Raw genomic sequence first — 23,126 nt, forward strand, 5'->3', positions numbered from 1 at the left:
GACTCGCGAAAGAGTCGGTTCTCTTCTAGCAACTCTTACAGGTTAAACGAGCAAAGTGATTCTTAAACGAGTCAAGTGTTTTGGCCAAATTATATCTATGTGCTGACTGAAAACTGCTTAGTTAGCCTAATTAAAGCCTTTTTTCAACTGGATTTTTTTTTTATCATGTGAGGTTTGAATTGGTTTACCTAGCTGATTCCAACATTTAGACATTTGGCAGACCCTCTTATTAAGAGCAACTTACATTTTTATCTCATTACACATCTGAGCAGTTGAGGGTTAAGGGCCTTGCTCAAGGGCCCAACAGTGGCAACTTGGTGGTTGTGGGGTTTGAACCTGGGATCTTCAAAACCGTAGTCCAATGTTAGCCTATAAAATGCCCTCACCCACTCAAATTCATAGACTATTAGTGGTTAGCACCTCCAGGGGTCCGGGTTCGATTCCCACCTCTGGTCTGTGTGCATGGAGTTTGCATGTTCTTTCCGTGCTTAGTGGGTTTCCTCCCACAGTACAAAAACATGCAGATTAGGCTAAAATTGCCCATATGTGAATGTGTGCCCTGCGATGGATAGGTGTAACCTGCTCGTGCCCTATATCTCTCGGGATAGGCTCCACTCCCCCCACAACACAGATAAAGCAGTACAGGGCAGGCCATTTATATAGATACACCTTAATAAACTGGGAATGGTTGGTGTTATTAACTTCCTGTTTGTGGCACATTAGTATATGTGAGGGGGAAAACTTTTCAAGATGGATGGTGACCATGGTGGCCATTTTGAAGTCGGCAATTTTGGATCCAACTTTTGTTTTTTCAATAGGAAGAGGGTCATGTGACACATCAAACTTATTGGGAAGTTCACAAGAAGAACAATGGTGTGCTTGGTTTTAACGTAACTTTATTCTTCTTTTATTCTTTCATTATTTACAAGTTTCTGACCACTTATAAAGCAGTTATTAGCAGTTTACATACTAATGACACGTGAGGAGCGGATAGAAATTGTGTGTTGATGTCTGGTGAACGCAGTAACCGGGTTATTGCAGCAGATTTCACTGCAAGACCCTATGAGACCACCCATCTCCCATGCTACAGTTGGCAAACTGCTAATGATGATAAGCAAGTGTCTCTCTCTCATATTCACAAACTCACACCTGCCACTCTCATGTTTATATACAAAGACAACTCAAAAAACTAAACACTCACCAATGTTAAATCTGCAAAATAGTCAGATAGCACTCGAGTATGACACCATGCTTCTTTTGAAAGGTGTTGGAATTGTCTAAAGTTTTTTTAAAAGCTCAAATACAAAAAAAAAAGGTTTTCTGCAACACTCACATTTCACACATATATGTGTGATATGTGTGTAAGCATTGCTAGTTTTAACTATCATCTTTTGACATGGTGCACATAATCAGTGGGCACTTACAAAAAAACTGTGTAAAAATTAGTCACATAGACTGATCAGCCATCTGAATAGCATGTGCCAAATATTGTGTAGGCCCCCCTTGTGTCATCACTCTGACCTCTAATGGCATGTTCTTCGGACAGCAGATTCAGCAGATCTCTTAAATACTGTAAGTTGCAAGATGGAGCCTTAATGGTTTAGGCTTGTTTTTTAGCACATCCCTTAAATTCTTGAGTGAATTTATATCTGGTGAATACCTTGAAATCCTTATCATGATCCTAAAATCATTCTTGTACAATTTTTGCAGAGTGGTAGGGCAAATTATCCTGCTGAGAGAAGCCATTAGGGAATACTGTTCCCATGAAGTGGTGTACTTGGGCTGCAGCAATGTTTAGGTGGGTTTTATGTGTTAATGAATAAGGCAATCTACAGTAGGAAATGCTGTATGATGCTCTGGCCAACCTTGGGTTGCTTCTGCACCAGTGTATCCTGATCCCACCAAGTACAGTAAGTGAGGTACATGCACCCAGGTGTCCACATGATGTAAATGCTGCATTGCCAGTTTTGATGATTACATGTTGATTGTACAGTAGGTGCTTTTAGTAACGAACAGGGGTGGGGATGGACACTCTGAATAGTCTGCAGCTATACTAATACATGTATTGTATGTTCTAAAACCTTTTTCAAAAACCTGTGCTATAGTAGCTCTTTTGTGGGATCAGACATGCCTTTGCTCACCATATGCATCAATAAGTCCTGGGCACCCATTATCTTGATGCTAGTTTACTGGTTTTCCTTTTTATATATATAAAAAAAAAACTATTTTGGTAGGTACTAACCACTGCATACCAGGAACATCTTAAAAGACCTGCTGTTTTAGTTATGCTCTGACCCAGCTGTCAAGCCATCACAGTTTGGTTCTTCAGTAGTGGTAGAATCAAGTCACTCAGATCCCTGATTCTACCACATCAACTTTGAAAACTGACTGTTCACTTGCGACCTTATACAGTAACTCCACTAATTCACTTCACCTGTCAATAGTTTTAACTTTATGGTCAATTGATGTAAATGCAAACTGAATTAAAATTACTGTGTAAGTTTTATTGAAGAGATACTGTACATTTCCATAAACAACACATTTTTCATTTAGATTTATTCTTAGTCTATTTGTTGAATGCTGGTGTGGTTGTTAAGTGAACAAACTCCACAGTTCATATTTTAAGGGTAGGCCACTGATAGCAACATACTTGACAATTATTATCTATAAAATAATTTAATTAAATTGGGTTGGGGTATACAAATATGCACTGTTAAAATACAATAGACTAAGTAACTGGTTAGATGTAAGACCCATAGCTTCATTTCTCCAAGTATTGTTCTATCTGGAGTATATCTGTAATGTAATTTTTCATTTTCATTTTTATGTATATAATAGAAAGAACAGTGTGAAAAATAAAAACCAGAATTAAAAAATCTTTAAAAACATAACCTGCCAAGTGGTCATGCTCAAATTATGTTATATCTTATTTCACTGCCAATGCAATCCCAGCACATGAGGACAATAATAGTAAGTGCCAGCTTATATCTAACACCTCAGATAGTGGTAGATTATAAACTACAGTACATCTAGCTTTCATCATATTTGTGCAATAAATTGGTCTTTTTAATTGAAGGTTAAGCAAGCACACTTTTATTTATTTATTTATCTTCATTGATGTATTATGAATTGCATTGCAATTGATACAAAAATTCAGTGTTCAGGGGTGACTTGACCTGACTTGACTAAAAGCTTACTTGACTGCTTTTGTATATTTAGTCTAACGTGTTAAATCACCTTTAAGCATACACATAAGTGGACCTAAAAGTTTACTGCTTGATGTGTGTATATAAACATGTGAACAAAAATATTCATGTACTGTATTACATAAATGTTGCACCATTGCACTAGTCACATGGATTTAATGTGGGAAACTTTAAATAGAACACCACCCATAAAGTCAGTTGTACATGAGCCCATTTGTACTTTTCTTTAAGGTCTTTTTTGTAGAGTAGCTTTTTCTATCTCTTTTTATTCTTTTAATATAGATTACAACAGGAAGATGCAGCTAACATAACAAAGTTTACTTCACACAAACACTCGGGAGTTGAATAATGCTGCATTGTAATAATGAATAGTTTTAAATATTTAGTATATATTATTAATTAAATGTTGAGCCAAATGTAATGAACACACTACCCACAGGCACAGAACACATGAAACATTAGTGAGTGTTCATTAGTCTTGCAGCCCTCCCAAAGTATAGGGCAAGGTCGTTATCACATTAGAATGGACTGCAACCGTAGACTGAAAATCAACTTAACCATCCTCTACCTAATGCAGAGCAGTGAGGAAATAAAGTGGGCTAGATGACAGATCACTGAACTTTAGCTGCATGGTTACACTACACAACCTTTTGTTTTAATTTGTTTTGTGTGTGGCAGGGGGTGGTTTTGGGAAGTATTTTAAACCAAGGTTTCACACAGTGAATGACTGAGAATCACATTCTAATGACTAGGGATCATTTGTTGCTTAATAAAAACTTAACAAGAAATCATGTGTCTTATTGTTGCTAAGCGATACCAAAATCAAGGCAAATGTGGAGGTGTAACAGTTTTGCTGCTGTTGTTGTTTTAGCAAATTTCTGCTGACATAAACAATAAGAGAAGTTTCCACATGAAGGAGGTTGTGGGTTGATTTATGGTCAGTAAGGTCTCAGTCTAGAGACTCAGTATAGAAGAAAACCCTGTGGTGTTGTTGGGGTAGGGTGTGGGTGTGCAGTGACACTGTGTTAACAAAAGAGTCCTCCCTGTTCTCCACACTCACCTGATTTGTCCTGATTTAAAATGTGGATCTCTGCAGCTCTTCCAGAGTTACCCTGGGCCTCTTGGCTGTTTCTCTGATTAATACACAGGTGTACTCTACTATTTAAGTGACTTCTGACTGAATACAAATGCACGCCACACATTTCGTGCCACACACGGTCAATTTGGGAACGGCAATTACCCTAATCTGCATGTTTTTGGACTGTGGGAGGAAACCGGTGTGCCCTGAGAAAATCCATCATGCATAGGGAGAACATGCAAACTCCATGCACACAGAGACGGGAACTGAACCTGGCCGTGAATCGAACCCGTACCCTGGAGGTGCAAGGTGACAGTGCTAACCACTAAGCCCCTGTGCCACCCCAAAGTTTTTACTCCCTCACTCATTGTCTATACCACTTTATCCTGTATTCAGAGTTGCAGGGAGCCAGGAGCCTGTCCCAGGAGACGTAGAGCATGAAGTGGGGTTCACCCTGGATGGGGTACCAATCCATCGCAGGGCTTACACACATACACTCACACACTCACAATTTTACAGGCAATTTGGGAATGCCTAATTTTTTGGACTGTGGGAGGAAACTGGTGTACCCGGAAGGAACCCACCAAGCATGGGGAGAACATGCGAGCACACAGAGGCGGGAATCGAACCTGGCTGTGAATCGAAGCAGGTCCCTGGAGGTGCAAAGCGACAGCGCTAACTACTAAGCCACCGTGCTGCCCCAAAGTTATTATACAGTAGTTATTAAAGTATTTTACTGGTCAGTTGAATTGTGTTTATGAAAAAACTCAGTAGCTCAAAAAACAGAAGTCCAGTGTCAGCTAGGATGTAACTTGTTGGAGAAAAAATAATTTATGTCATGCCTTATAACATATAGTAGAGTCTACGGATATTATAATCACATTATGAAAGATGTGTCAGCTTCATGTATTTTATGAGCTCCTGTTAAATAGTATTTTCATTGTTAATATACAAAGTTAGTAGTTTTAGATTGCATATGTAATTTTACTTTAAAGACATGCAACAAAACATCTGGCCTCAGTATGTCTGCTTCATTTAAAATCATGCGTTTGGAACTGACTCACTCCCAGACAGTTAGCAAAGCAGAATATTCTCCATGTGCCAAGCTTTGTTGACTAGACAAAATACAATATCGTCATTTGTCTCGGAACTGTGACCTGCACAGGAATTCTCCTCAGTGCCGCTCTGAGAGCCGAATCAGAAGAATCAAATGAAGATCGATTCGCTTAAATGCGGGGTTCGGAGGAGTCGATTCAGTGAAGTGAGTCGCGATATTCGTTAGTTTCTGATCGGTGAAAGGTCGTGAATGAAAGTGCAAAGCTCAGCAGAGTCTGTAGCGCTCAGTCACGCGAAAAAAGAGCTCCTTCCCCTATGTAGACTGGAGATATAGCATCACTGGATTTAGATTTTTTTTTGCTGAATTAAATAAATTGACACATTGTTTAGCCTAATTATGAAGGGGAAGTGATCTCCTTTTCTTCATCATGGCAGTATGAAAAATAAAGTTGAACTGAATTCATGTGCTATAAAGTAGATTGTTGTTATATAAACAACAATGCAATAATGACAGTGTGTTTCATTTTAACACTGTTACTTTTGTTTACTGCGTTTATATCTAATAGAAATCTTATTCCTGGTGGTAAATCTGTAATAAAGTGTTCTTTGTAGATGTGAGTTTCGTCTCTTATAAAGCACATCTGTCTAAAGTAATCTTCTGTTTGAGCGCCATTATTTTATTATTAGTCGTAGTAGTAATAGTGGTGTTACTGTAGTAGTTCTAGTAGTAGTAATAGCTTTGAAAGAGCATTTTTTCTGTCGGCCACAAGGTGGCAGCACTTTACAACACAGCATGTAACACAGCATGTATCCTAAATAGTGATGGGCAACACTGGCAGTATGGCTATACATCTCTCAGTTTTATAGTGAGCCCTACACGAGGTAACACCACCTTGGAACACTTTTATCATCCTCTTCCCTCACATATTTCCCCCACATGACAAACTATTTGGCCTACTGAAAAGGTTGATTTGTACATGAACATTAACTCACTGAACCTGGTCTAAATCTCTCAGGCACCTCCAGGCTCTTTTCCCAGCTGTACGGTTTGGCAGGCACCATAAAATACAACAGAGCTATCTTGCATAACAGACTTTACAATCAGAGAAACATCTAAGAAGAAAGAATAAACAGTCTAAAGCAAAGTGCAGCCCTGGTCCCACTTATACACAATGATCAAATAGGCTTGAAAGCAGTGTATTTATAGTGCCCTTTACCAAGATGTCTTTATTTTAATTGTGCATTTCTCACTGATATTACTGCTTTGGATTACTCTCTAACATGCCTACTGTCAAGATAGCAGTGCAATATTGAGTGATGACATCTACATATATTTCTCTTTTATTTATATAATTTTTAGGTAAATACCTATTACAAGAATAAGAATCCAGAATTTTTATAGTCAGTATTGTACTAATGTACCTATATTTATGTTCTATAGAACACAGCAGTTTTTAGGGTCTGAACAACCGACATAAATTAATATTGTAATGATAATCCAGTCAGAGGTCAGGTTCATGGACCCCTGGTACCAGTAGACATCTGGTGCTATCTTGTTCCACTTCAAAACAGTAAACTTGAGCTGAGTGCAGCCAGCAGCTTGTCCTAGCTGTCAAAGGAATAATCCAAAATCAACAAGAACACAAAATTTATTGGGCTGTTCTAGATAATCATTTTGAATGCACAAATGTATTTGATTAAAAATTTATTTGGCTGTTCTAGATAATCATTTTGAATGCACAAATGTACTTGATTTCTTGAGCCAATTATTTCAACAGTATTAAGTTATCTAATGTCAAAAAACAAACATTTAGAAAATACTCCTCACCTGTGCAACGTCACTTATTATTGCTTTGGCTTTCCCAGATAGGAACAATCATGCTTATTGTTTTTCTGATCAAAAATTACAACTAGTTCATGTTATATCAGATTACAATCTTTAAAAAATACATTTAATCTGCTCAAGATCAAATGATATTCCATGATAAGTGTGTTTCAAGTAAATTACTTTTGTTTTATTCTCAGTTGAGGAGAATGTTTCAGATTTATCCCATGTGATAACTAACAGTATGGTGCAAATGCAGTAAATACATTCTTGGGAAAAAAAAAGTTACATCATGGGTTGTTTGTGTTTTTAATGGGTCTGACTTTCTAAAGTAACACTTTTTGAACCTGTTCTGAAAAAGAATCTTTTGGGTTCAGGGCTTTACATAAAACATATAAAAGTATTCCCAGAGATTAAGTACATTTTTCCTTTTTACCAAGGGTGCAAACATTGGGTTAAAAAATGTTCAGAAACAGACATACACATTTTACAACAACTAGAGATTCTTATTGCTGTCTCATAAAAACTAAAAAGTTAATAGCAAAAACCAAAAATATATATTGTGTGAAAAATGATTATGTAGCCACGTAACTTGGGTGATATGCACGGATCCATTCTCAGAAGGTTCAGCGTTTTCCTTTTAGTTTTTTTTCTTAAAAATTCTAAATAAACTCTTCAGAAATAGTGTGAGAGATGTATTAAATAAATTAATTAAATAAAAAAAGAGGCAAATTGGAGAACTGGCATGAAAAATGTACAGCAGTGTCACAGTGCTTGGTTAGTGTTTCACCTGATGGAGACAGAATCTAATAGGGCCTGTTGCTGACTATCATAAGGGAAATGTACACTATTGATTCTATTGAAGTATCAATAGAAAAAAATTGTAGAACCATCTTTAGCTTTGATTAAGCTGTGCATTTACTGTGGCATTTTTGCGACAACAGTAGTATCTCTGGATGTTTCTGTTCCGAACTGGATTAATCATTGGCCAAACGTTTGTATTGATGATAGGAGAGTTCATTGACACTCCTCAAACCCAAACTCTTCCAATGGTGTAAGGTCAGGACTCTGTGGTAGCTAATTCATGTGTCTCTACTAACACTGTAATGAGCCACTGTAAAAGCCTGATATAGTTCTTTGATGAATTTTTTTTATCAATCCATTAGCATGCTTCTCACAGTCTTGGGACTTCTGGAACATCAGCGGTTATTGCATGAAAACATGGGATTTTAGAGGATCAGTTTTTTTCTAGGTCTACAGGGAGCGATATACTTACTTTATCGCTCCCTGTAGACCTAAAGCAGAACTCATTCTCTAAAATCCCATGTTTTAATGCCATGTCATTGTTAGTTTTTCGGCTGCTCCCTTTGAGGGGTCACCACAGCACACAACAACTCGGCACTGTTTTTTGTGCCGGGTGCCCTTCCTGATACAACCCTACCATTTTTATCTGGGCTTGGGACCAACAAATCTAGTGGCTGGGGTATGGGTATTGGCTGACCTTATGTGCAACATTCAACGGCTGAGGTTTTAGGCATTGTCAGTGAAAACAGATTCAGTTTATGGAATATTTTCCCAGTATACTGCCTATGTGTATTTTGTTCTGCATGGTCTGCATTTGTTTCAATCTCAAAAAGGCTAGTTGAAGTTTTAAATTCAAAATGGCTGCCCGTCTTTTTAGCTAAGCACAAATATGTTCAATTAAGAACATTCAGCATCTGTCAGCAAATGATGAGTTCGATATCAATTTTACTAATTTAAGAATTATTATTGAAATCTAGGTTTTGAAAACAATGAAACTCATAGTTGGCAACTTCCTGTTTAGCAAATTACATATATATTACATCGTGCCAACACCACACACCTACAAAAGAATCAACATAAAGAAGAATCATGATTAGTGTTACCAATACCTGGTACTGGTTACCCACTCACATATAGACTGAATATGTCCTCCCATCACTACCTAAGATTTGCCCGTAAGGCTCATGGATGTGCGTTGGTCTGTCCCACAGATCCACTCTACCATTAATTGTGAAATCTTAATGCCGACCGCTGTTCACACCAGAAAGCACATACAGTACTTTGGGCAAATGAGCATCAGAAATGAAGCGTGAAGCAATGCAAGATCTTATAAATTACACTTTTTTTGTGTTTCAGTCACTTACCTGGGGAGAGATGGTACCAGGCTGCACTATTGGAAGAAGGCAAGCTCATGGTGGCAGTGTAATGTTCTGAGCAATGCACTGCTGGAAAACCTTGGTTTCTGGCATTTATATAGATGTTACTTCGACATGGAGCACCTAAATAAACATTGTTGCAGATCACGTACACCCCATCATGACAACAAGTTAACATTGACCCTTTTAGGGGCACAGACTTGAGGGATGTATGTATGTTATGGTAAAATGTAAGATGCATATTTACGAATATTATAAGCCATGTCCTTATAGTCCTCAAAGGTGGCAGCACAAATTGTGTCTATAATTCATAAACATACAAAGAAACACACACAGACTGAAGCAGACATTTAATAGTTCTTACCAGGCATTGCAAATGTGTGTGTGTATGTGTGTGTACTGTATATGCTTGCATGCATGCCTGTGTAAAGCTGTACAAAGGAAATAAAAATTGTTTATATAACCAAACCACAAGGTAGCTGGTATATGCTGTAAAATGCTTATTCAACTGTTCGTGACCTAAAAAAAATAAAGGTAGGGTAGAGTGGAAAGACAGAAATATTTTTATGCAAGAAATAATTGCACAATGTAAACTTTCAAATGTACAAATTTATAATATAAAAAACTAATTAAAACAGCAACATATAAAGGTATAAATAAAACATATAAGTTAAACAGGATGTGCAGAATGTCAATGTGCAGGATGTGCAATATAGTAAGATATGGTGTATGCAGTATGGTGTGTAATAAAGCCATGCGTTCAGTGAGCTCTTCAGGCCTGTACAGCAGATCTTCAAAAAAAATTTAAGCTTTATTAACAGTTAAGTGGAACACTTGCTCACAGAAGTGCTCTACTCAACAAAAATGCAACTGGAGCAAAAGTTACCACCTATGGTCTTCTGAAAAGGTTAGTTTGTACACAGGCATCAACTTTCAGCTTTCATCAAGCGTCCTCTAAATTTCTTGAGAACATCCAGGAAATCTTTTAAATTTCCAGCTGTTTGGCAGGCACCATAAAACACAACAGTGCCTTCTTGCATAACACATCTAGGGGGAAATGATAAACAGTCCTCTAGAGGAAAGTGCAATTCTGGTGCATTTAAGCACACTGATCTAACACATTGGTGTAAAAAGCAGTATATTTTACTAACGTCTTTATGTTTTCCTGCTAATTCGAGTGCTTTCTATTAAAACATGCTCATAAGCAAAATAGGACGGGTTCTGTTTCTATTCATTTCTCCTGAACCCCCAACAACCACCCCCCGCCCCCCCACGCACATACATACAATATACCAGACTTTGGACATTTCATATATTTACTTATACACTGAAAATATTGCATATAATTGTAAATATTGATAACTGGGGCACTGCAGTGTCTATACAAAACTTCCACGATTTTTTCGCACCTACGAATGTTCGTATCTGCGGAAATTTGTTGTGTATAACAGTTTTATATACTGCCTGGGCAAAAAAAAAAAAAACACCTTTCAGAAGAATTAAATAATTGTCCTGCATCAAACATTGAAAATGATTAAGATTATTTGAAATGACTGGAATTATCAGGAATTGTCCAACACATTATTAAAACCTGTGAGGACTGTGCTGAACCTTCAACTTCATGGAATAAATGTGTTCATTAAAAATCATTAATAGAGATCACTTAAACGCTGAGTAAAGATGATTGGTACAAAAATAAAACTGACAGTAGAAATCACAGTGCTGTATGTCGATGTTTGCATTTCTGTGTGATCTGTCTCTCTCTCTGCTTTTCTATTGTTGTGTGTGTGTGCGTGCTTGCATGCACGAATGTGTGTATATGTTGTTAAATCAACTGTTCAAAGGAAATGTTTATGCACATAACCATCATCTTTGAATCTTTAAAAATTAAGTGAAGAACTAGAACTAGTAGTGAAGAACAAATAGTGAATCCTTATCTTTGTCTGTCTCTCTTTTTTTTTTAACTATAAATATGAACATGAATACAATTAACAAGCCACTGTTTGAAATCTTTGAATAGAATATGTAAATTCACATGTCAGTGTTTGATTCAATGCACAAATACTGTATATGATTTTCTATAACTTGAGTTGACACATTATGTGCATTGGCCTAGAAAAAAAACATTAAATGTTGCTGTGTGGTAATTCTGGAGAGAAAAGGGCAAAAAGTATACATATGTTTTCTTTGTGGAGTAAAGGTCAGGCTTTAATCAGGCCTTTAAACAAACATAGGTCTAATCTTTTCACTCTGAGATCAGACATCAGCTTTGAAAACAAATCGCATCTGCACTGTCACATTATTACCAAAACAGAGTAGAGAATTTAGATATTCTTTATGTAATCCAACAGAGAAAAATGGACTATTCCTGATTTATAAGCATTTATTGCTCTATTGATATAATTGCAAACAATTAAGGGAGGTTGAGGCTCATGTTTAAATGTGAAGAGTACCTGAAGTAAAGAAAGACCCTGATGTGCATTATGCTGATTGCTAAAGTAAACATTTACCCCAGTAAACCTTTCTTCTCACCCACAAATTTGGATATAATAAGCCCTTAAATGTTACTCATTGAGGTAAATCCAAAGTCAGTATTTTATTTTAGAAAAACGTCAAAATTTGACAGTAAAAGTTTTTTATTTAATCAGGCTGCCACAGTTACAATATATGCCATTGGATGTCAATTTAGTTTTGTTTACATGTGATTATTTATTACAAGACAAATACAAATATCAATCAGCACCATAGCATGTAACAAATATGCTGTGGTCAATAAAACTTTTTTTTAATTGTCCCGTGAGCACCAGTTTTAAAAGAGTGGTTTTTTTAAAAAAAAAAAAAAACACATTCAAAACTGTCTACACTCACAAAACAGAGAAATTAAAATTTCTCACTTAGAGAACTTCATTCAATTGGGGGTGGATGGAACAAATAAAAAAATGAACGTGAAATTTAGGCATATCTATTAGCCAACTTTTGAAAGGCCTCCCCATTGCAGCTCATGTAATGGTAACGAAGGTCAGAGGTCAGGTCTGTGCAACCTTGGTTTCGGTAGAATCCCAGAGCTGTACTGTTCCAGTTCAACACAACAAAATTGATCTGAACGCAACCAGCAGCTCGTCCTAGCTGTTACAGTCATGAAACCCCCCCACCAAAAACAAACAAACAATCAACACAGACAAATAAACAAATAAAATGTAAAAAACACAATGTATATAATTGAAAACAAAAAACATGATTTTTTTTACAATACATTAGATTAATTTAATTTTATAAAAATCAAGTCAAGTCAAGTCGGCTTTTATTGTCATTCCAACCATATACAATGGGGTAAAAAAGTATTTAGTCAGCCACCAATTGTGCAATTTCTCCCACTTAAAGATGAGAGGCCTGTAATTTTCATCATAGGTATACCTCAACTATGAGAGACAAAATAAGAAAAATCAATCCAGAAAATCACATTGTAGGATTTTAAAAGAATTTATGTGCAAATTAAGGTGAAAAATAAGTATTTAGTAAATAACAAAATTTCATCTCAATACTCTGTTATATACCCTTTGCTGGCAATGACAGAGGTCAAACGTTTTCTGTAAGTCTTCACAAGGTTTTCACACACTGTTGCTGGTACAGTGACACCTCGAATTATGAGTAACGCGGTTTACGAGTGTTCCGCAAAACGAGCGTTGTCTTGGTTTACAAGCACCGAGTATCATGTGTAACGCATGCGCTTCTTGTTTTGACACTGAGCGTCGCGTCATCACAATTGAGCCAACGGTTTTTCTCTCTCTTGCGCTGCAGGTATTTATCTCCCCTGCTGGGTTTTAGTGCTCGTCTCTTACTGCAACATCCGTGTGTGTGTGTGTGTGTTTTTTTTTCTTTCTCTTGCGCTGCAGAGTGTGTGTGCTATGTGTGTGCGCGCATAATTTGACACTGCACCGGTCACACACAAACACACGCACGCTCTCTTTCTCTCTCGCCTTTACTGTGTGTCAGTGTTGCGCTGCAGTGTGTGTGTGTGTTTTTCTTTCTCTTGCGCTGCAGTGTGTTTTTTTTTTCTTTCTCTTGCGCTGCAGTGTGTGTGTTATGTGTGTGCGCGCGTAATTTGACACTGTGCCAGGTCACTCTCTCTCTCCCTCTCTCTCTCGCCTTTAATGTGTGTGTCAGTGTTTCAGTGTGTGTGTGTGTGTGTGAAACAGAGAGGGGGTGCTTCACTCACACACAACCGGCATGGTGTCAAATTACGCTCGTGCACACACATAACACACTCAACAGCGCAGGAGAAAGAAAAAAAAAAAAAAACACAGCGCCTGTGTGCATAAATGGAAACACATATCTGTCTGAAATTTAATTTTAACTTTTTTTAAGGTAACGTGAAGGTTAATTTGTTTTATTTTTACTTTATATTTTGTGTTAATTATTTTTATGTATTAATTTTTTTGGGCTGTGGAACAAAAAAATTTTATTTCCATAATTTCTTATGGGAAAATGTGCTTTGATTTACAAGTGTTTTGGAATACGAGCCCGCTTCCGGAAAGAATTATGCTCGTAATCCGAGGTTCCACTGTATTTTGGACCATTCTTGTTGATGATTTGAGGCTGTCGCTGGGCAAGACAGACTTTCAACTCCTTCCAAAGATTTTCTATGGGGTTGAGATCTGGAGACTGGCTAGGCCACTCCAGGACCTTAAAATGTTTCTTACGAAGCCACTCCTTTATTGCCTGGGTGGTGTGTTTGGAATCATTGTCATTCTGAAGGACCCAGCCACGTTTTTTCTTCAATGATCTTTAATGCTCATGCTTGGAACGAGGTTTTCACTTAAAATCTCACAATACATGGCCCCGTTCATTCTTTTCTTTACACGAATCAGTTGTCCTGGGTCCTTTGCAGAAAAACAGCCCCATAGGATGATGTTTCTTCCATTTTCTAATAATTGCTCCCACAGTTGATTTCTTCACACCAAGCTGCTTACCTATTGCAGATTCAGTCTTCCCAGCCTGGTGCAGGTCTACAATTTTGTTTCTTGTGTGCTTCGACAGCTCTTGGCCATAGTGGAGTTTGGAATGTGACTGTTTGAGGTTGTGGACAGGTGTCTTTTATACTGATAATAAGTTCAAACAGATGCCATTAATCCAGGTATTGAGTGGAGGACAGAGAAGCCTCTTAAAGAAGAAGTTACAAGTCAGTGAGAGCTAAAAACATTGCTTGTTTGTAGGTGACCAAATACTTATTTTTCACCATAATTCGCAAATAAATTCTTTAAAAATCCTACAATGTGATTTTTTCTTATTTTGTCTCTAATAGTTGGGGTACACCTATGATGAAAATTACAGGCCTTTCTCATCTTTTTAAGTGGAAAAACTTGCACAATTGGTGGCTGACTAAATACTTTTTTGCCCCACTGTACCTCCAGGATCAAGGTGCTACATACATGCAACAACATAAATAACTACAAAAACCTACATAATTACAACAACTGACTAGCTCATATATGACAGATTTACATTTTTTATTTTTAAGTTAACTCAAAACTACTATACACAACAGACAACAAAGTGCACATGCAAATGTGCAAAGAAAGAGCTACAGAGTAACAACAACAGAACACGTTTCAGTACTTTTCTAGTAATGAGGTATGAGTTGAGGTAGTAGGAGAAGGAACAGTAAAGATTTGACATTCCTGAGTAGCAGCAATAATTAAAAAATACTTTGTGTATTTGTGACACCCAGGAAATTTGTGCTCTTGACAATCTCCACAGAGGAGCCGTCGATGTTGTCGTCGAAAAATCATGCATAGTTAAAATTATTCTAATTTCTGAATATCAGAGAGGTAGAAAAGATTACTTTATCTCTTACCTGTGCAGTTTTGCTCATCAAGGCATTGCCAATGCCCTTTCCTAAATGAAATGCAAACATGGACATGAAATTTTGAAACAGTGAGAATTTTCTTACGAAAGAAGAACCTTGAAAATAGAAGGGATGATTAATAATAAGTATGTTTCAATATAATTTGGTTTCAGAGGAGAAGACATCAGAAATTTTCTCCCATAGAAGCAGTCTTAGAAATACTATTGGTTAATGGCTTTGACTTTCTTACTACTGTACAGTACATAGAACCTTTAAAGGCTTTGTCTGAGGTGAAATACTTTACAAAATGCTAGAAATAACCTTTTTAGGTTATTTAAAAAAAATAGATTATTGTTTTAAGAAGGTGTAAAATTATAGTCGAACGAAAGAAACACAAATTACCTCTAAACTCTGGCATCACGTACAAGTCCTCCATGTATACTGTCCGGCCTTTCCATGAGCTATAACTGTAGCTGTACATACAAAAACCTATTTTTGTATGACCTGAAACAGACACACACAGACATTCTGCAATGTTTTATGCAATCATGTGGCTTCAATATGTACATGCATTCCTAATAAAATCTAGCATTTGCCTGAACTGAAACTCTAGATGACTAATTTAAGGTTTGAAATCAATCTTACAGCAAATGATTTATCTTTTTCAGGACTGTTCCAAGTAGAAACAAAAAAGTGGAAAATAAATAACTTATACAAAACAACAATATCCTGGTTTATTCCATTCCCCCTCAGATCTATTAAATTAACACTTAAATTAAACTTTGCTCAAAATCATTTGCATGACCCTCTTCAAACCATTCTAAAGTTTTTCTTTTGGATAGTTTAGCACTTGGCCCAGACTGGGCAATTCCAAAACATTGAAAAAGGCATGCTTTTTCTTTATCTCCAGCTGTCTAACAGAGGCCTTCTAGAATAGTGCCAAAATAGACTGGTATTTGGAGCTAATCAGTGTTCCCTCCATCCTGACTAATCCCCAGTCCCAGCTAAGGAGAAACAGCCTCTATAACAGGATTCAGAAAAGGAGCCGATTGCAAGACCTTATAGCAGTGTGGTGACCTTATACATGTTTTATAAACTCTTTGTAGACCACGGCTCCAGTAGTTGGATGACACCTTTAAAATAAAAAAATGCAAAATAGAAAAAAAGGCAGCTCTTTATTTAGAGTAATCAGAAAAGTGTATGATAATTACATTCGAACATGAGTTTGTGTGTGAGTTTTTAGTATTAAAAGGGTGTGAAAATACTTATACAACTAAGTTGTTCTAGGTTTCTTTTTAGTTCATTTCCTTAAAGGTTTCTAGTTGTTTTTTGTTTGTTGCTATATTACATTAAATGTGGACAAGGATCTAACGATTTATCTGAATTGAAAAAAAAAATCATCACAAATCCTATAGGTAAGCAAGTACAGTAGGTAAGTGATAAGGACATAAACAAACAAATGAAAAAAGAAAGAAAGAAAATGTAGATAATGAAAAAAATAGGTATATAAAGAGGTACTATTGAACACAGTATCTGACTACTAGCACTGACAAGGCCTACATGCCACCTTTGATCACATAGCATAATTCTCACCATCTTTGGTCTTGTACTGCTCTGGAACCTCTGCAATTATGGCGTGGAAGAATGGGGTTTTAGAGAATCCATCCTGCTCTAGGTCTACAGTAGAAAAAAAAGAGAATTTTATTCACAACATGACAAAACTACCTTCAATTATATCTCTATTTCTACTATACTGTACCATGACAGTTTAACAATAAACATTTCAAGTAATATACCTTTTTCTGTAATTGTGACTTGATCTGCAACTTTTTCATGCTCTGCCAGCTCCTGTATGAGATACAAGCAAAATAAGTGGAGAACTAAATTGATAAAAAAAAAATTAAAAAAAAAAACTTATTTGGTTTCCTGACTCCAGGGGAACAACTAATCCTATCAGTTTTCTTTACTTCCTAATGAGACTATTGAAGGACTGTCATCTCATGAGCGGAAAAAGAAATTAGAAATACCTCCTTCTTGTCTAGCTGTTAAGTGACACGTAGCCCCTAATTGCCTCATGGTGGTGCTAATGTTTCAAGCCATGATATCGAAATCAACAAAAAACATTGCCAAATTGTGGAAGAGATGCATCTGTCTCTGGACACTGTACACACAATCAATCACAAACACCTGCATTTTTAGAATGAGAGTGCACAATGCGTCCCGTGAGAGCTCCCTGCCTTCGACCAGCACAGAACATTCCTAATCTGCAGTAAGTTAAAGGAATGTTTTGACATGGAAGGCCAGGATTTTCTTGATCACATTGTCATCTATGTTGAAACTATCGCTCACCCTTAAATCAAAACATGGATTAAAACAGTGGAAGTTAGGTTCTTTGGGGGAAACATGATATCATTCTTCTGGATCTTCTATCCTGTGGTGTCAACATGAACACTGAATAACACTCAGGTTCTATGATATGTGCATAGTGGTCTTAAAAAAAACACCCTGTTTTGATCACCAAAGGTTTTTTGTTTCTCATACTGCCAACCATTACAGGAACTCTGCTGGGAGTTATCACCACATTGTTTGATTTCCACACTTCACTAAAGGAGTTCCTGGGAGATCAGTGTTTCGGACATAAAGCAGACAGTTCAATTATGGCTCCGGTGTACTGAGAAAACTTTCTACCTAGATTGTATACAAGCACTAGTGAAACACTGGAGGAAGTGCATTAGTGTAGCAGGGGATTGTATAGAGAAATAAAGTCGGTGGTGTGGGAGAACATAGGAAGGTTGAAAACAAGAGGATGAATGATGCACAGAGGCAAACCTGCCAGGAGTGAGTTGCAGTAGTCCAGTCTTAAAATACTGTAACAAGCATCTAAGGGGCCTATTTTGAGAAAATGGAAAAATTCTTTTGATGTTTAAAAAAAAAAACGTCAAGAGCAAGTAAAGTTAGCAGTCTAAGGGGAAAAGGACAGTTCATTGTGCAGAGTTACCCCAAGATTGGGGGGAGTAACTGAGGGATTGATCTGAGTGTTGTCCAGGGAGATCATTCAATCCTTACAGGGGGATGAATCACCTGAAATGAACAGCAGTTTGGTTTTGCTGAGAGTATGTCACCTCATATTCAAACAAGCAGCCTTCTAGGTCAGAGGCAAATCATTGCCATGCCATGCCACAGATTCCAAGGAACATGACCAGATGATATGGAGAGTTTGATGTTAGTAGGGAGATTTTGTAAGATGGCCGAGAGAATTGTGGAAGGGATTGGATCTAATCCATAGGTGGAGGATTTGGAGGATGAGATGATGTCATGAATCTCTTAATCTCAATCAGATTTTAGGACATCATAAATAATAAATGGCCAAAAAGTTGTCACATGTCAGGAAGGTCAAAGCGGGAGAAGTTGTTGAGGACTTGAACGCCTCTGGTAGACAGCACTACAGAAATGTAGCTTGGAGGTTTTCTTTTTGTAAGCTGAAAGACGGAATACAAAGAAGTTATTACTCATTTTTGTTAACATGTAGAGGGGAAATGGACTCCTTTTACAGTCATGCCATAGTATATGTGGTGTATAACATTTTATTCAAACTAGCTAATGTGGTCGTTAGCTTCTGTCTTCTTTCTAAAAAAATAAAGCTGATGTTAGATGAAAACTGAAAATCAGTTTTGTTTTGTTTTTCAGATTAGAGCACGTTCCTGCTGATGTGCTTATCTCTGGTGATATTAACACTGAGACAATCACTTAGCTTTCAAACGCAAAACAACGTTTTAGCCATGGTCATTAAAACCAGTACTTCCGCGGACAGACACATGCACGCCGTGAGAGCGTCTCACGATAATGTTGGAACTGTCGCTTTTTAGCAGATCTGACTGTGAACTGACTGATTTGATATTTAAATCTAGCAAGTTAAGTTCACAGAATGAAACTGCCCTAGGTGTTAAAGGATTGAATGTGCTCGATTTGTGGTGAATAATGAGCGACTTACTTACAGACATCATGCGTCTGATGTCCTTACAGTCCTCAAGGGTGGCGGCGCGAATAGTGAAATCCATCTTAGTGTAAGTTATAACCACACTGAAAAACACACAAAGACCTTTATCTAATAACGTATTTAGGCATTTAATCAGGAGAAACGAGAAACGTGTAAAAGCCGCGACGAAATTGTGGCGCTTTTTCACAAGCGCCGCTAGGTGGCGCTGCCGCCATTTTGAACTGTAAATTTACATTTTAAATTTAAATTCTATTCGTCACATACTGTACATTAACATACACAGTATGATATGAAGTGAAATGCTTATACGACTGCTGCTGACCTCAATATTACAAAAAATAGGAAAATAAAAAACTTTCAAATTTACATAATATACAGCAATAGGAATAATACAAATCAAAATAAAATAGTAGAATAAGATAGAAATTTAAAGAATAAAATTAGTTAAAAATAGAAAGATATATAGTACAATAAAATATAATGGAAATGTGATTTTCTGGAATATGAGAAGTTATTTCTTTTCATGGGTTACTTAAAGATGATGTAATAGAATCATCTAATTATTTTCACCCAAAGCTAATCTTTGCACTGCAACATGTACATAAAGTAGTGCTCACCTACCTTGCAATGGCTGTTTGAATAGGTAAAGATTATGTGGTTCAAAATCATAGGTCATAAAAAGCAGAGACTTTTTTTGGCTTTAGCCCAAACTTTTCTCTTTTGTTTTAGACTGAATGCTGTTTTTTTTCTTTTTCTTTATTTTACTATAGCGTATAGCAGTACATTTGAGTATATTTTATATCTCCTAGGTATTTTACACACAACAGCCTTTAATTTATTCGACCAATCTTTAACTGTCCAGTTCATTTGAGTCTGTGTCAATGGTAGTCTCAGATTCTGGAGTAATGTTTTGATCTTTACTGAAGCTTTTGACCTGTATAAGCGATTTTCTGCATTCTCCTGCCACATAATTAGCTGACTGAATAATTGCATGAACGAGTGGACTTACAGACTATATTATACAGTATATGACTATACTTAACTGTCCCAGCGATGTTAAAAGAAAGAAAATTTTATTTTTACTGAATAAATGATCAAATATTACTGTAAGCTATGATAGTACGTACTATTAGTAGATTCCAAATGAAGTTGCCTGTGTGGGGAGTGGGCAGAAAGTCAGTATGTTACAAAAATCAAGAATATTAAAGTAGAAGGGGGAAGTCCAAACAGTTTTCTTACAGGAGTTAGAGACACAAACCCACACACCCCACACACATCCATATCTGAGACTTGGGGGAAAAACATTTTCCCCTTTTAAACAGTTATGACGCACATAGAGCCAACTCTGACCCTGTGCCCAGAAATAAATACCTCAAAAATCATTCCCTTCAAGACAAAGAAGTAAAATTTAATTAATCAATGACACAAACATGGGTGGAGGCTTAGCCTTAAGTCTGAAAGTTATTCATATTGCAGCACTGCTCCAAAAACACTTTGCGTCTGTTTTTTTTTTTTCACTTCCCAAAATAAATAAGCCAGTGTACAATAAATAATCTAATAAAATTTAGGAACCAGCTGACACAGTTATGGGTCTGGGATATTCGACATTTGTTGGGATTATTTTACAGTTTTGTCTGTATTACCAATTATGTATGAATAGTCCAATAGTATTTTATTGTCTTTGCTCAGATCGGCAAAACGCCTGACTAATTCTCATGCCCTGGAAATCTATTAAATCACCCAAAAGTCACTGTTAAAAATTATAACTCACTCATGCATTGTCTTTACAACTTTCTCCTGTATACATGGTCACAGGGGGCCTGAAGCCTATCCTAGGAGACTTAGGGGATAAGGCAAGATGCCAATCTATTGCAGGGCACATACTGTACCCACACTGCGGGCAATTTGGAATGCCAGTGGGAGGAAACCGGAGTAAGAAAACTCACCAAGCATAGGGAGAGCATGCAAACTCCATGCACATAGACCAGAGGTGAACCTGGACCCTGGTGGTTCAAGACGACACTGCTAACCACTGTGACACTGAAAGTCCAGTGTCGCGTACCGCTAAACATATTACTGTCAAATTTAGAGATCAGCCTAGGCTAACCAAGACCTTGAGGCTACTCTGTGGCCTCCTGTGAATCCTGTTATAAAACCATATTAAGTGTATCTACAATCAGTCATGTCACCTGTTAAACTATTAGTGCCTTTTACACTGTTATCAACCACATATATAGCCCCAAACACCATTACTAACCATTACAAAACCATCAAGACCAAACATTACCAGCTTTTAGGAGACAAACAGTGACAACAACAGGTACAGGCAAAACGCATAAGATAACATAAACTCAGATAACCTTTCATTGAATAGTTTTAAATAATTCTGTTTGTATTAGGTGTTGTTGAGAATGTCGGGTCTGAGATTGAAAATAGCCCACAGTGCGCGCTATGTCCTAGTGCTAAATATAGCAGTGTGTGTGCGCAGTAACTGAACAGAGCCACTTCACCTCTCTCTCACACACACACACACACACACACGGGGCGGGGAGGAAATGAGTGGAGCTACACCGTCAGTCCGCACACATACGTTTTTCTCTCCAAACGGCTCCTCGTTGCCGTTAATGATCCAGTTTTAAAGTAACGAGGAGTTACACAGTTCGCTGTTTATTTTCCAGACATGACGCACTGACACTACGCATGCGCACAAGACAAGCTGGTGTTATGCCCTAAAACGCCACCCTGCCACGGATTGCCCCCCACCCCCCCCCATTACTATCTTCAAAGTAAAGCCGCCGCGCCCTTTTATTCAAACGCGACGTTTGAGCGAGTGTCTTCCATAGTTGCGTTTAGTAACACGAAGGAATAAATTCTCTCAACAGCAGCAACAACCACCATTATGATCACACTTTGTTGAATTTATATCCATCCATCCATACAGGATGGGTTCCCTGTTGAGTCTGGTTCCTCTCAAGGTTTCTTCCTATTGCCATCTCAGGGAGTTTTTCCTTGCCACCGTCGCGGTCACCCTTGGCTTTCTCATCAGAGACATTTCATTCATTTATCTTATTATTATCTAGACACATTTTTCTTACACATACACACTATCAAATATTTTTTTTTCTTTTCTAAAAAAAAAAATCTTAATTTTTTCTGAAGCTGCTTTGAGACAATGATCATTGTTAAAAGCGCTATAGAAATAAAATTGAATTTAATTGAATTGAAATATTTCGCTGCTCTGTCCTCTTAGCATTGCTACGTGTTTATTTACTCCCTATTCACATCGCACGTATAAATGCACTCTAAAATCAGCACTGTCAAACTTGGAAATGATATAACATGAAATCAACCATCACGTTATTAAAAGTAACGAATTTGTCACAATTTATTTCTTATGCAGCACGGCAAAACCAATCCTGCCATGATGCTCCCCTGCCCCTACCCAAAACTGGATGGAAAGAAGAACCCAGACTTACCAAAACTTACTATTCTTTCTTCAGCTAAAAATAAGCTAGGATGAAAAGAACAGAAATGAACTCCCCTTTGTGCAGTATCTAATGTAAGTAGAGTGTAACTGGAGCAGCCACGAAGTGCACGCAGTTCCTGGGACACAATATATAACATCCAGAAGGGGGGGGGGGGGGGGGCATTTAATGATAAACACCATCTAAAGTTTTAGATCACACTGTACCTTTGGATGACCTTGCTGTTCCATTAAGTGGAACAATAAAAGATCATCTAGATAATATTACCAGGATAGCACTGAAGCACTGAGTGAACTGCTGGTGTTTTACGATCTGTAACGTCTAGTTCCATCAAAGGATGCAGGCTGCTTGTCAGTACCGCGTATTATGAAAACTACAGCTGGGGGCAGAGCTTTTTCATACAAAACCCCAAAGTTATGGAATAGCCTTCCAAATAGTGATCAGGACTCAGACA

General features: G+C 37.3%; 1 protein-coding gene across 3 annotated transcripts; it reads right to left on the reverse strand.

Moving 5' to 3' along the window:
- Positions 1–11,722: 11,722 nt before the first annotated feature.
- sat2a.1 (spermidine/spermine N1-acetyltransferase family member 2a, tandem duplicate 1) lies at positions 11,723–22,751 on the reverse strand. Of its 3 annotated transcripts, none has more exons than XM_053505837.1 (7): positions 22,664–22,751; positions 19,186–19,270; positions 16,987–17,038; positions 16,784–16,867; positions 15,593–15,694; positions 15,200–15,240; positions 11,723–12,471 (listed from the first exon to the last, which is right to left on the reverse strand). In XM_053505837.1, exons 2-7 carry the CDS (start codon positions 19,246–19,248, stop codon positions 12,298–12,300), a joined length of 516 nt encoding a protein of 171 aa, XP_053361812.1. In that variant the 5' UTR covers positions 19,249–19,270; positions 22,664–22,751; the 3' UTR covers positions 11,723–12,297. The 3 variants fall into 3 exon arrangements, with proteins under 3 accessions (XP_053361812.1, XP_053361804.1, XP_053361795.1); XM_053505829.1 differs by lacking the exon at positions 22,664–22,751 and adding an exon at positions 21,778–21,892; XM_053505820.1 differs by lacking the exon at positions 22,664–22,751 and having other exon boundaries at positions 11,730–12,471; positions 19,186–19,375.
- Between the last annotated feature and the right edge of the window lie 375 nt (positions 22,752–23,126).

Source organism: Clarias gariepinus, chromosome 1, assembly GCF_024256425.1.
Source record: "Clarias gariepinus isolate MV-2021 ecotype Netherlands chromosome 1, CGAR_prim_01v2, whole genome shotgun sequence".
NCBI classification, from domain to species: domain Eukaryota; kingdom Metazoa; phylum Chordata; class Actinopteri; order Siluriformes; family Clariidae; genus Clarias; species Clarias gariepinus.